Genomic DNA, 13,857 nt, shown 5'->3' with positions numbered 1-13,857 from the left:
TGTAGGTCTTTACGTTGACAACAAAATACCACATTTTGTCTGCAACGACCTAACTATAATGAAAGAAAAAACTTTTGAATCACTTTTTATACAATTTGAATTTTCTAACACAAAAATAGTTTGTGGAACCATCTACAGATCACCAGGACAGGACGGCAGCAGCTATAATGACTTCCATAACACATTAACTGCTTCGCTTTCAAAAATAAGCAAAATGCGGCTACCCACATATATATTAGGTGACTTTAACTTTAATCTTCTGGATACTGACAATATTCATGTAGACAACTTCACAACATCACTTTTTGAAAACTCCTTTATTCCCTTAATAAACAAACCCACAAGGATCACTGGCACAGTTAGCACATGTATTGATCATATATGGACAAATAACCATAAGCACAAAACAACCAGTAGCATTCTACTTGATGCAATATCAGACCACTTGCCAATTATGGTTTGCACAAATGTGAAAACAATACATAATAACATGGTACCAAGGCAACGAAACTTTTGTAACAAAAACATTGAGAAATTCAAAACAAATCTTTCTGATATAGACATTTCCGGAGTAATGACCCAAAATGACCCAAACCAGGCCTACAGTTTATTAACTCAGCTCATTGGTCAACAATTTTTAATTGCTTCCCCTTTAGCCCCACAAAATCAGAACACGAAACACAGGTATGGTTTGATCAGGAACTCCACAATATACAAATGCTGAAGCAAAGGTCTTACAAAAAATATATGAACAAAAAGACAGAATGTAGAAAAGAAAAATATAACAAAATACGTAACTTGTATACACACATGTTGACTAAGAAAAAACAGGAACACTATCACAAATTGTTTACAAGCACTAAACAGAACACCAAAAGGACCTGGGCCACAATCAATAAGCTGCTTGGCAGGGTGAAAACAAAATCATCCAGTCCGATGATAATTGATGGATGTATTACAACTGAACCCAAGAAAATAGCAAACCATTTTAACCAATATTTTGGCACAGTTGCAAAGAACCTGGCTGTAAAACTAAATCCACCAAAGAAACCATTTCACTCATACTTGTCAAAAGACTGCCCCAATTCCATGTTTCTGTACCCAACCTGTCCTGGTGAAATCGTTCAAACCATCCAGTCCATGCAACCAAAACTAAGTTGTGGATTTGATGAGATCCCTGTAAAAGTGATTAAGAACTTCAGTGAAAATATTATACTTGCCCTTAGTCATGTAATTAATTTATCCTTCCGTACTGGTACTTTCTTAACTGATTTTAAACAGGCAAAAGTCATTCCAATCTATAAAAAAGGAGATCGAAAATTAGCATCAAACTATCGGCCAATAAGCCTGCTCTCAAACCTGTCAACGGTAGTAGAAAGATTGGTTTACAATAGAGTATACTCATTCTTAATAACAACGAACTTTTTTTCCAACTCCCAGTTTGGATTTAGAAAGCAACACTCGACAAGCCATGTAACAACTAAATTAATAGCGGAAGTAACTGAGAATTTAAACAATAAAAATCACACATTAGGCATATTCCTAGATTTGTCAAAGGCATTTGATACAATTGATCATAAAATTATGTTAAAAAAACTATATGCATGTGGTATTAGAGGGGTGGCGCTTGACTGGTTTGAGATTGAGAGCTATCTTGGAGGCCGATCACAGCATGTTTTCTATAATGATTTTATATCAACTAATAAACAAGACATTTCTTTAGGAGTTCCCCAAGGTTCCATTCTTGGTCCTCTGCTTTTTATTATATATGTTAATGACTTCCCAACTTGCCTACATTATAGCACTCCATTAATGTTTGCTGATGACACGACTATTATAGTAAGTGCTAAAACTAAAGACGAACTGAAAAAAAAAGCTAATTTAGAAATGGAAACTATATATGACTGGTTAGTTGCCAACAAACTTACACTAAATATAAGCAAGACAAAAACAATGGTGTTCCATTCAAGCGGACATCATACAATAAATGTAGCCATCAAAGGTCAGAGACTGGAACAGGTTAAATCACTGTCATTTTTGGGTATAATTCTTAATGAAAGACTATCTTGGAAGGAGCATGTTAATAAGCTTTACCAGACATGCAAGCGTAACCTTGCAATAGTAACAAAGGTAAAAAATTACTTACAAAAAGACACACTATTAAGCCTCTACCATTCCCTCATCATGTCACACATTCGATTCTGCATAATAAACTGGCATCATGGACATGGTCAATCAGTTCTTGTTTCAAAATTACAGGGTATCTGTAGTAAATTTATTAAAATCATTTTTGGTGTAAGGGGCTCTAAAAACATCGAACATGTGATGCAAAATAATGGCTTGTTAACAATAAAGCAGCTATATATGCTTGAAATATTAACGTTTATGTATAAGCATAATAACAACATGCTTCCAGCCATATTTGCTGATTTCTTTAAAGTAAGTCATAAAAGCATTACCACATGTGCCAACTCAAACTACCTTAAACCTTATTATGGCACTAGTGTCAATCAGCAATCAATGCAATATATTGGTCCAAAAGCTTGGAATGACATTCCCGACGAACTTAGGAATGCAAACTCTACAAGACAGTTCATCACAAACGTCACTGCGTTTTGTTTGCACGAGTTTTGAGCACCGATTAGCTATTTTTTTACTTGTATTTTGTTTTGTATGTGCACATACACAAATAGTATTATTTTCAACACACATCGTAGTACAGTGTTTATATTCTACCTGTTGCCGCATTAATTGCACGTTATATTGTTTTACTTTTGCACCACTTGCTGGCTCGGGTATGGCCCTACGCTGCAACATAAGTCTTTTTCACGATTGCCACCTTTTGTACAGTTCTGATTTAGTTAAACTACTCTCACCCGCACGCTTGCAGTGTTCTTATTTATACTTGCACAAACTTCTGAATGTTATTTTTTTTACCGAACACAAGTTGTTTTCACAAAAACATTTTCTACTTGGAGTGGTGTAGTCTTGTACATGTGTTGCTAATTATTGCATTGCCTTTGTCCTGGAACCAGTTAACTGCTGCTGCTTGTTTGTTGTTGCAGGACTCTCATAGATTAAACCATCCTTCTGTCTTCATAGAAAACGGCTGTGCTGACAACGAACTATTCAAATTTGAATTCTTCATTGCAACATTTCATTGCTGTTTGTTCTTTTTTTTTTTTTTTTTTTCTTCTTTTGGGTTTATTGTTTATGCTTTATTATTACTATTATTATTATTTATTTTTTTACTTCTTTGGACGTGTCTAAACTAATATCCTTATTCATTTTAAATGACTAAATCAACTGCCAAAATACTCATCAATAATTTTAACTGCAAGTGAGTCCAAAGTTAACCATTAATGGCGACTAGGGATTTGTTGTGTGTTCTTCCTTCCGGCGCTTGAAACTATCCGGCAGGGTTTCGTTTGGTGGTTTCTTTTCCTGTCGAACCCCACCCTCTTTCCCTAACACGGGTGGTTAGATTCTAGGGCCCCCGCGACTGGTCCCACCATCGTTCCCCCCCCCCCCCCCCCAATTGTGCCCGACACTTTTTTGCGCTTCATAACGTTTTAACGTTGCGCAGCTATTCCGGCTTGGTGTTTGTTTTAGTGCAATTGTGTTGCTATGTTGTCTTTCACCAAGCGAAATAAACTCAACTCAACTCAAGTTATCTATGGTTTAACTCACTTGAGAACCAAAATAAGTTAGGTAATGACAAAATGAAAGTGGTTGCCATTAGCTATGTGGGAAGTACCATCTAAACAAGAGTGACAGGTTTTCACCTACAAATGATGCAAATGGAGGGTTGGGAAAATAAATGCTGAAATGACCCACCATTCTGGGTGTTATAACAAAAAGGTAGATTTTGTGGATACATGTGAAATTGGGCGAATACCGTAATGCAGTGGTTCTCAACCGCCGGTGCCGGTCCCCGTCAACTTTCCTGCCGGTCCGCCAAATATGTTACAATTTTTCATCTCAATTTAATTTTTTTAAATCTCAAAGAACCGCGTTTAACACATATGATATCAAACAGACAGCAGAAAACTTCTCAATATTGAAAATTTCATATTACGTTTGAATTGCATATTTTTGTCGTAATTGCATTTTGGGTTGATTTTGAAAGTCCACCGGTCCGCAAAATTTGTTTAGAAAGTTTACTGGTCCGCCAACTTAAAAGGTTGAGAACCATTGCCGTAATGCATTTTAACAACTCAATGATAGTTACTAAAAACATACAGGGAAAGCGAAGGTTTGCTCATCGTCTTTTCATGGCTGAACTCTTTGATGTCTGTTTTTTACTAATCTTTTCATTGGGCGCAACCCAAAGGAATATATTTAACGACATCTCACCAGTGGAAACGTGGAAGATTTGAAATTGTATTGCTTTATCTTGGCGACTATTGCTGTACCTGGAGTAAAATGGCGAAACTGGTTTTGAAAGATTGGCATTTATCACAAGTCAAATGTCATATCAATGTGCTGTTCAATTGCAATGAACTATGAGATTCGGCCTCTTTGAAAGAAAGGAACAAGCGACACTAAGAAAAAAAGGTGACAATTTTTGGTAAGCCGCGTAACAATCCTTTTTCTTGCATCAGACATGATTCTGGAACCGCCAATTAAGGCTGAGTTGCAGGGCATGTTTGTTTTATTATGAGGTGTAACGTTCCACACTTTTTGTAGGTTACCAAATCAGTTTTATTATTACCTTAGTTTGTCTATACGATTTTATTCAAATAGAGTCCAACGATTAAACACGATAATTATAGATACAAAACATCCTCACGCAATCTCGATGTCAAAACTTAAACACAGAAATCATAATCGTTACAGAGCTCCCCCCTAAATAGGTTTGCGACCCCACATTGCATCGAGGATAGGTCGTTACAGTGCTTTATAAACGGACATTAAACACTGCTTTGGATATTTTTCATTAGAATTGTGTTTTAGTAAACCGGCCATGGCCAGAAAAGGAACAAGAGTTTTGAAGTATACACTTTTTTCTGTAGTCAATAACATATCAGGTATCGGGTCACAATACATTTCGTGTAAAATATATATGGTAGTCTACAGGTATGGGATTAAAAACTGGATTTTGGGCCAATCCCATGTAGCACAAACACGTACAGAAAAAACAAATAAAATAGTGAATTTCCTGCATAAACAACACTATGTGGGTAACGAACAATTAAAGCGTATTCACCAAAACAATATAAAAGGTACGTTTCATCTAAAGGGCACAAAATCAACTACAAAGTAACTTAAATGCTGTATCAGGAATAATGAACAATAAGTTTCATGTACCGGCAAACAACACCATGTTCCGATTTGACAATTTTAAGTCTTCGTATCAAACTATTATAAAAAATCATATTCCAAATCCATGTCATCACAAAACTAAATCATTGATTATACTCGCTGCTTTCCCTTCCTAGCAGTTTGGTGTATTTGTAACGTTGCACAAGGCGTCTCATCACCTCTATCGAGCGCTTGTTGCGCAATCCGCACGGGTCAAAAAAAGCCTGACCCCTTTTTCCGCATAACCTCTTACGTCGTCTGTCGCGAAACCAACTTACGGCACGGGACATATGTAAGCGCAAATGTGGAATCAAGTTCATGGGCGGCGGTCGGCCGAACTCTCGCCTGATAAACCGGATCCACATCTCCGTGCTATGAAATTTCCATTCATTTTCGCTGTTGCTGCTGATTTCCTCGTAACTTTTGGCCATCATTGCGATGAGCATGTTGATTAGCACTACAACGGCAACCACGTGATATACAGCAACCAATGAACCACCAACCGCCTCAATTACTCCGTGCTTTCCCGACAGTTTGAGCTTGTCGAGATTGATTATGCCAAAGATTGCGTAGAATAGTGTAGAAAGTGAGTTACCGATGTTTGCAAACAGGGCTGGTGTTTTTATGCAATCCTCGCTAACACTGGTGGAGTTTGATGTCACACAAACAAACTTTTTTCCAGGAGCAGTGCCATAAAACCAATACAGCTGGTTGAGACCAAGAGCGAACGACACGATAACGAGGATAAAGATGCAGAAAAACTGGAGAGTATCGTTGGCCATTCTAGAGAGCGACACTTGTTATGGACCCAGTAACTTTGCCGCTCGAACTAGGCTCAAGATTCGAAGAAAAGCAAAGACGTATGCCCACGAAAGCACAGCTTCAGAAATTAAACGGGGTTCGTATTCATCCCACTGGTCTCTATGAATGTGTTTGGTAAATGAACTGCTGCGAATGTAGTCATATACCCTGTATAAACAAACCCTTACATGCTTGTTGGAAAGTATTGTGTCCTGGGCAAAGTTTTATATTCAAACGAAGGCTTTTGTTGCATTTAAAATTTCCAAACCATGAGGGCTTCAACAATTAAAAACATCTAAACATTACAGAGCCAACAAAGTTATGTTTTCTTACTTTTGCTCAAGCACAAACCTCAATGCAAATGTAAGACTGAACAAGGAGAGTTGAAGAATGTCGTTGTAATTCCACCAGTCACAAACGTAAGTATTGAAACCCAGGTTAATGCATTCTTGCAGCTCGCTTCGCCATTTTCCAAGCACCCAGAGAAAAAGCATCCATTCACAAACGGTTGGGGTGCCCCTGTTTTTTCAGCATAGCAAAAGTCAAAAATTCAAACAGAGTGCATGATTTTACAACATTGCAACAGTTTAGCTATAACCTTACAATTCACCTATAAAGAGCTGACATTTTGTCATCACGTTTCAAACACCATTTTGGATATCAAAATGTTGGAGTGAATTATTAAGTGTCTACAAAAAGGGCAATGTAATATTTAGTGCTAAATGTGCAATCCTCTCATACCCAGGTAGTCGGATTCAAGAATTTTTGTAAGCACGTTTGCAATAAGTATCGAGATAAACATCAGATCAGACATCACGTGACATTGGAAAGAAATAATCGGTAACGAGAGCAAACCTGGAAAATATCCAAACAATTGTTTATGGGAGAAAAACTTAGATTACACCATGTTTTCTTACTTCCCAATCTGCTGTCCGGTGAGATGATCGTCAAGATTGAAAGTATGGGAAACATCAATCCGGTTAGCGCGCCCAAAATGATTTGCTTTATCGCGTTCATGCGGCGAAGAAAATACGTGTTCCGATATCTCAGATAAGTCAAAGTCAGCTGAAATAAGAAGCCACTTTACTTAAAAAGACTATAGTTAGCACTGAGGGATTATTGGTTGATTTAATGCCAAATGTAAAGAAAATGTGTTCGTGTCAAAATGTTGAATGGCCAATACGATAATGCAGTTCTGATTTTTACAAATCGAATATTAGTTTGTCATGTTATAACACAGACAGGAGCTGGGTTGAGAGGAAATACATTCTGATATCTTTAGCAGTATTTCGGCATTTTAAGAGTCAGAATTAAAATTGCACAGTGTTTCCGTCGATTGTTAACATTTCCATGTATGATTACCTGTGAGTTGTAGTGAGTAACGAACTTGACAAGCCGTTTTTCACTTGCTGTGTCAAGCAGCTCCAACATACTTCCAATATCACTTTGGGATCTTATTTCTTTCAACCGAGATATCATAGCATGCTTGGTGTGGTTGAACCGATCGTAATCAAATTTAAACAAGTTTGCCAATTCCACAGACGATCGAACCTGAAAGTAAACATGTTTTAATGCCGCATATTGTCGGAGAGGGTTATATAAATACCTGGTCAAGCAAAGCACACATGTAACTTTCAACGCCATTCTCCAGTTGGTCGTAAACTTCACTGTATTCTTGCTCCAGCTTTGAGTATGCGCGAATCTCGTCAATTCGAATGATGCAGTATTTCATCGGGTCGTCGTGGGACATCTAAGAAAATGTGAAGTATTTTTCGGTTTGTTTGCCCTATCACCGAGCATATGTATTAGGCAAAGAACAGACGAGCAAAGTCAAATTATTTGATTTCCCAAACGTGTTTGTTGCGAAAACAAAAATTGCAGGCAGCAACATATTTAAGTTTCACCAGTGTATTTTAGACACAGCTACACAGGATGTTGCGTTACCTCAGTCCATAAAGTTATATAAGCGGGACTGCATTTTGCTCGACACAACATTCGACGTTTGTTAGCAGTCTCCCAGCACATCTGCATCCCTTCAACCCACTCGTCACGTTGCTGGGATACCAAACGAATAAAAACAAACATTTTAGGTCTTTTTCGTAGTGTGTTTTTGAAAATAGACACGCCTGCTACTTTTTTAGTCGATTGCTAGAAATGATTTAATTAAGTAACATAAAATAAACATCGTCATTTGTTGTAGCTGTTGAAAGCAAAATATGCAAATGTTGCTTATTTGAGCCAAACTTTACAGAAACTGCCACAGAAATAGGTTGTAAACATCAAGAATTATATTGAATATATGAGATATATATACGATCAAGTTTTTCATCAGTAAACAAACTAAACTGATTCATTTTTTATGACTCAATTCAAAATATGTTCAGTTGCAAATTAAATGATTTGAGCTGATGAAAAAAGCCGTCTTAAAAGAATTAAAGTCATTTGAACTAAAACCTCGTATGTTTGAAAACGAAAGAAAATCTACGAACCTCCAAATCGTGTTTGTATTTGTGCAGCAATTTCAGCATGTCGTAGTTGTTGGAGTGCGCTGCATATATCATGGGCGTAATCCCTATTGGAAAGTAGTTATTTTCTCCAAAAATGTCAGTTTTACGACAATTGTCGTAACGCAAAATCGCTTCAGCACCTTCATGAAAGTTTTTCTGTATCGCGTGAAAAAGGCAATCTCCAATGCAAATCTGCAAATTGAATATTTGTGTAAAATTTAATCATAATAACGACAACATTTCTTACTTTATATTTTAACAGGAGTTTACACATGTCAACATCACGGTTGTCAATAGCAACGCGCAAGGCTGACTTCTCGTGCTCGTCTGTGTAATTAAGAATCTCCAAGATCCTCTGACCGAGATGAACAGAAGGGTCGATTTTGCTGACTAGAAAGAAAGCTTCGAGTTCCCGCAAATTTCCAGATTTGACCAAATCCATGAAGTATGTGTTGACAGTCTGGGGACTGAGCACAATAGGCTAGTTGTTTTTTAAGCAACGAAGTGGTATCTTACATAGATAAAAAACTAAGAATAATGAAATAGTCAAGCTCAATTAGGCTTAAACATGAAAACGTAACAAATGTTTGGACAAGATTGATTAAAATGGCTTACGGGACAAGCGCAGCTAAAGATTGTCGGACTTTCCATCCATCTTCAATCTGATCTATTCTGATTTGGCCATTACACATTTTTTTGTCCTTCCACTTGGCAGCATGCCTTGCAGCAAAACGCGCTAAATTAAAACAAATAATGCTGTATTATGAAGCGAGTAAAGGTTTTGTAGAGATGTCACAAATGCAAGTAACGAGTATTGTGTATTCGGCGTTTTTTAATTATAAGGACACGAAAGCAATTCAATTAAAAATATTGAAACTTTTTTACAGATACAGCCTATATATAATAAGTTTGCGCTCCCTAAAACATATATGATGTCATCATTAGCTCCAGGTATAATGACATATGCTTTGCGTGAAACCATGCTGGCTAACTGTATCATTTTAACCAATTTGAGTTTGAACAATAATTTTGTTGTTGTTAAATTTCCGTTTACTAATGGCTGATAGTCGAGCTTAAACTTTACGGACTTTGGTAGAACAGGGGAGCTGTTCTTTTCAACAACCTTCCTCAAAACAGCTTCACTTTCCAGATCCCCAGTACCAGCTGATTGACCGCACTCCACTCCTCCAAAATCATTTGAACTCAAAGTTGTGTATACAGCCGTATTGTAGCTGCTTAAACTATTTCTATTATTATCAGAAGGTTCCATGTAGGCCGCGTTAAATGCAGACTACAACCAAACATTGGAGGTATTGTACTAGTTACGTAGACGATAAGATATACCGTTGTATATTGTTTTAACTCAGCGTCATTCATTCATGTTTATAATTGGAACTGTGTAGGTACCTTCTTTGTTTGTTGTTATTACTCCATATTAATGCACACGTAATCCAATTGCAGTACAATCAGTTTACAACGATTCCGAGCTTATTTTGTAACGACAGCCGATTATAAATGCATAATTTTCGGTAATTTTTCTAAATTATGCACAAGCTAAACAATTTTAACAAAATGTATTTTCTTTCTAGCCTACAGGCTACATCGCCATATCTGGGAATGACTAGCAGATTCGGTACAAGCCTTATATCGGCCTGTCGTATTATGCTTTATACATAACTTACATGTCAATCCAAATAGCTATTTGTAGCTATTACCGCTAGTGGTCATCGAAGGGTAGGGAAATAGATACGTAGTGGAATGATCCACCATTTAGGTTGGTACAGCAAAAAAGGTGGATTTTCGCACAATTTTATATTCTAATTTACACTCGTAACAAAGCTTTGGAGTAGGCCTAAATGCCCACCACCGTTTCGCATCACGATGGGAATATGTGCAATTGGGTGTATACCGTAATGCATTTTTAACAACGCAATTGAACTGTTGATAATCACAAACAGATAGGGAAAGCGATGGCTTGCTCATCTTGTTTTCATTGGCGAACTCTGTTGATGCCTGTTTTTTTGTTGTTTTTTTATTATGCGCAACCGAAAAAACTATGTGTAACGGCAGGTCAGCAGTAGTTGTGGCGACTAATATACTGTACCTTGAGTGTGTGAAACGGCACAAATATGGTTTTGAAACATTGACATTTATCACTAATCAAAATACATGTTAATTTACTGGTAAATTATGCAATGGACTATATGGGATTCGGTCTTCTATGCGAAATAGACAGGCATCTACAATCAAAAGGTTACAATTTCTGGTAAAGCTAATAGAGGGCGCCATGGCTATGTGGGAAGTACCACCTAAACTAGAGTGACAGGTTTTCACCTACAAATGAAGAAAATGGAGGGTTGGGAAAATAAATGCTGAAATGACCCACCATTCAGGGTGCTATAACAAAAAGGTGGATTTTGTGGCTACATGTGGAGTTGGGCGCATATCGTAATGCATTTTTTAACAACTCAATGATAGTTACTAAAAACATACAGGGAAAGCGAAGGTTTCCTCATCGTCTTCAATCCCATGTTGCACAAACACGTCCGGAAAAAGCAAACAAAATAGTGAATTTCCTGCATAAACAGCACTTTGTGGGTAACGAACAATTAAAGCGTATTCACGAAAACAATTTAAAAGGTACGTTGCATTTAAAGGGCACAAAATCAACTACAAAGTAACTTAACTGCTGTATCAGGAATGATGAACAACAAGTTTCATGTACCGGCAAACAACACCATGTTCCGATTTGACAATTTTAAGTCTTCGTATCAAACTATTATAAAAAATCATATTCCAAATCCATGTCATCACAAAACTAAATCATTGATTATACTCGCTGCTTTCTCTCCCCAGCAGTTTGGTGTATTTGTAACGTTGCACAAGGCGTCTCATCACCTCTATCGAGCGCTTGTTGCGCAATCCGCACGGGTCAAAAAAAGCCTGACCCCTTTTTCCGCATAACCTCTTACGTCGTCTGTCGCGAAACCAACTTACGGCACGGGACATATGTAAGCGCAAATGTGGAATCAAGTTCATGGGCGGCGGTCGGCCGAACTCTCGCCTGATAAACCGGATCCACATCTCCGTGCTATGAAATTTCCATTCATTTTCGCTGTTGCTGCTGATTTCCTCGTAACTTTTGGCCATCATTGCGATGAGCATGTTGATTAGCACTACAACGGCAACCACGTGATATACAGCAACCAATGAACCACCAACCGCCTCAATTACTCCGTGCTTTCCCGATAATTTGAGCTTGTCGAGATTGATTATGCCAAAGATTGCGTAGAATAGTGTAGAAAGTGAGTTACCGATGTTTGTAAACAGGACTGGTGTTTTTATGCAATCCTCGCTAACACTGGTGGAGTTTGATGTCACACAAACAAACTTTTTTCCAGGAGCAGTGCCATAAAACCAATACAGCTGGTTGAGACCAAGAGCGAACGACACGATAACGAGGATAAAGATGCAGAAAAACTGGAGAGTATCGTTGGCCATTCTAGAGAGCGACACTTGTAATGGACCCAGTAACTTTGCCGCTCGAACTAGGCTCAAGATTCGAAGAAAAGCAAAGACGTATGCCCACGAAAGCACAGCTTCAGAAATTAAACGGGGTTCGTATTCATCCCACTGGTCTCTATGAATGTGTTTGGTAAATGAACTGCTGCGAATGTAGTCATATACCCTGTATAAACAAACCCTTACATGCTTGTTGGAAAGTATTGTGTCCTGGGCAAAGTTTTATATTCAAACGAAGGCTTTTGTTGCATTTAAAATTTCCAAACCATGAGGGCTTCAACAATTAAAAACATCTAAACATTACAGAGCCAACAAAGTTATGTTTTCTTACTTTTGCTCAAGCACAAACCTCAATGCAAATGTAAGACTGAACAAGGAGAGTTGAAGAATGTCGTTGTAATTCCACCAGTCACAAACGTAAGTATTGAAACCCAGGTTAATGCATTCTTGCAGCTCGCTTCGCCATTTTCCAAGCACCCAGAGAAAAAGTATCCATTCACAAACGGTTGGGGGTGCCCCTGTTTTTTCAGCATAGCAAAAGTCAAAAATTCAAACAGAGTGCATGATTTTACAACATTGCAACAGTTTAGCTATAACCTTACAATTCACCTATAAAGAGCTGACATTTTGTCACCACGTTTCAAACACCATTTTGGATATCAAAATGTTGGAGTGAATTATTAAGTGTCTACAAAAAGGGCAATGCAATATTTAGTGCTAAATGTGCAACCCTCTCATACCCAGGTAGTCGGATTCAAGACTTTTTGTAAGCACGTTTGCAATAAGTATCGAGATAAACATCAGATCAGACATCACGTGACATTGGAAAGAAATAATCGGTAACGAAAGCAAACCTGGAAAATATCCAAACAATTGTTGATGGGAGAAAAACTTAGATTACACGATGTTTTCATACTTCCCAATCTGCTGTCCGGTGAGATGATCGTCAAGATTGAAAGTATGGGAAACATCAATCCGGTTAGCGCGCCCAAAATGATTTGCTTTATCGCGTTCATGCGGCGAAGAAAATACGTGTTCCGATATCTCAGATAAGTCAAAGTCAGCTGAAATAAGAAGCCACTTTACTTAAAAAGACTATAGTTAGCACTGAGGGATTATTGGTTGATTTAATGCCAAATGTAAAGAAAATGTGTTCGTGTCAAAATGTTTTAAAAAATATTCTGATTTTTACAAATCGAATATTAGTTTGTCATGTTATAACACAGACAGGAGCTGGGTTGAGAGGAAATACATTCTGATATCTTTAGCAGTATTTCGGCATTTTAAGAGTCAGAATTAAAATTGCACAGTGTTTCCGTCGATTGTTAACATTTCCATGTATGATTACCTGTGAGTTGTAGTGAGTAACGAACTTGACAAGCCGTTTTTCACTTGCTGTGTCAAGCAGCTCCAACATACTTCCAATATCACTTTGGGCTCTTATTTCTTTCAACCGAGATATCATAGCATGCTTGGTGTGGTTGAACCGATCGTAATCAAATTTAAACAAGTTTGCCAATTCCACAGACGATCGAACCTGAAAGTAAACATGTTTTAATGCCGCATATTGTCGGAGAGGGTTATATAAATACCTGGTCAAGCAAAGCACACATGTAACTTTCAACGCCATTCTCCAGTTGGTCGTAAACTTCACTGTATTCTTGCTCCAGCTTTGAGTATGCGCGAATCTCGTCAATTCGAATGATGCAGTATTTCATCGGGT

General features: G+C 37.7%; 1 protein-coding gene and 1 long non-coding RNA gene across 4 annotated transcripts; both read right to left on the bottom strand.

Annotated features, from left to right (window-relative positions):
* Positions 1–347: 347 nt before the first annotated feature.
* Positions 348–3,146, bottom strand: LOC145214249 (uncharacterized). 2 transcript variants are annotated; one of them, XR_013857002.1, is made up of 2 exons: positions 1,929–3,146; positions 348–1,177 (listed from the first exon to the last, which is right to left on the bottom strand). It is a non-coding gene; the product is annotated as an uncharacterized LOC145214249 (long non-coding RNA). The 2 variants fall into 2 exon arrangements; XR_013857003.1 differs by having other exon boundaries at positions 2,147–3,146.
* A 7,542-nt stretch (positions 3,147–10,688) lies between these two features.
* Positions 10,689–13,857, bottom strand: LOC145214243 (short transient receptor potential channel 5-like). Of its 2 annotated transcripts, none has more exons than XM_080082738.1 (6): positions 13,727–13,857; positions 13,483–13,671; positions 13,051–13,198; positions 12,875–12,988; positions 12,484–12,652; positions 10,689–12,300 (listed from the first exon to the last, which is right to left on the bottom strand). In XM_080082738.1, the coding sequence occupies exons 1-6, from the start codon at positions 13,850–13,852 to the stop codon at positions 11,436–11,438; spliced, it is 1,611 nt and encodes a 536-aa protein (XP_079938864.1). In that variant the 5' UTR covers positions 13,853–13,857; the 3' UTR covers positions 10,689–11,435. The 2 variants fall into 2 exon arrangements, with proteins under 2 accessions (XP_079938864.1, XP_079938865.1); XM_080082739.1 differs by having other exon boundaries at positions 10,689–12,252.

This window comes from Phallusia mammillata, chromosome 2 (genome assembly GCF_965637545.1).
Source record: "Phallusia mammillata chromosome 2, kaPhaMamm4.hap1.1, whole genome shotgun sequence".
In the NCBI taxonomy this organism is placed as follows: Eukaryota; Metazoa; Chordata; class Ascidiacea; order Phlebobranchia; family Ascidiidae; genus Phallusia; species Phallusia mammillata.
Note: the sequence above shows the minus strand (reverse complement) of the source record. Positions and strands in the feature narration are given on the sequence as shown.

Excerpts from the sequence above, each read along its gene's own strand:
- LOC145214243 (XM_080082738.1), bottom strand. The coding sequence starts at position 13,852 with ATGAAATACTGCATCATTCGAATTGACGAGATTCGCGCATACTCAAAG. Across the intron at positions 12,989-13,050 it reads ACCGGACAGCAGATTGGGAA|GTTTGCTTTCGTTACCGATT; the intron begins GTATGAAAACAT and ends GATATTTTCCAG. Across the intron at positions 12,653-12,874 it reads TCTTGAATCCGACTACCTGG|GGGCACCCCCAACCGTTTGT; the intron begins GTATGAGAGGGT and ends CTGAAAAAACAG.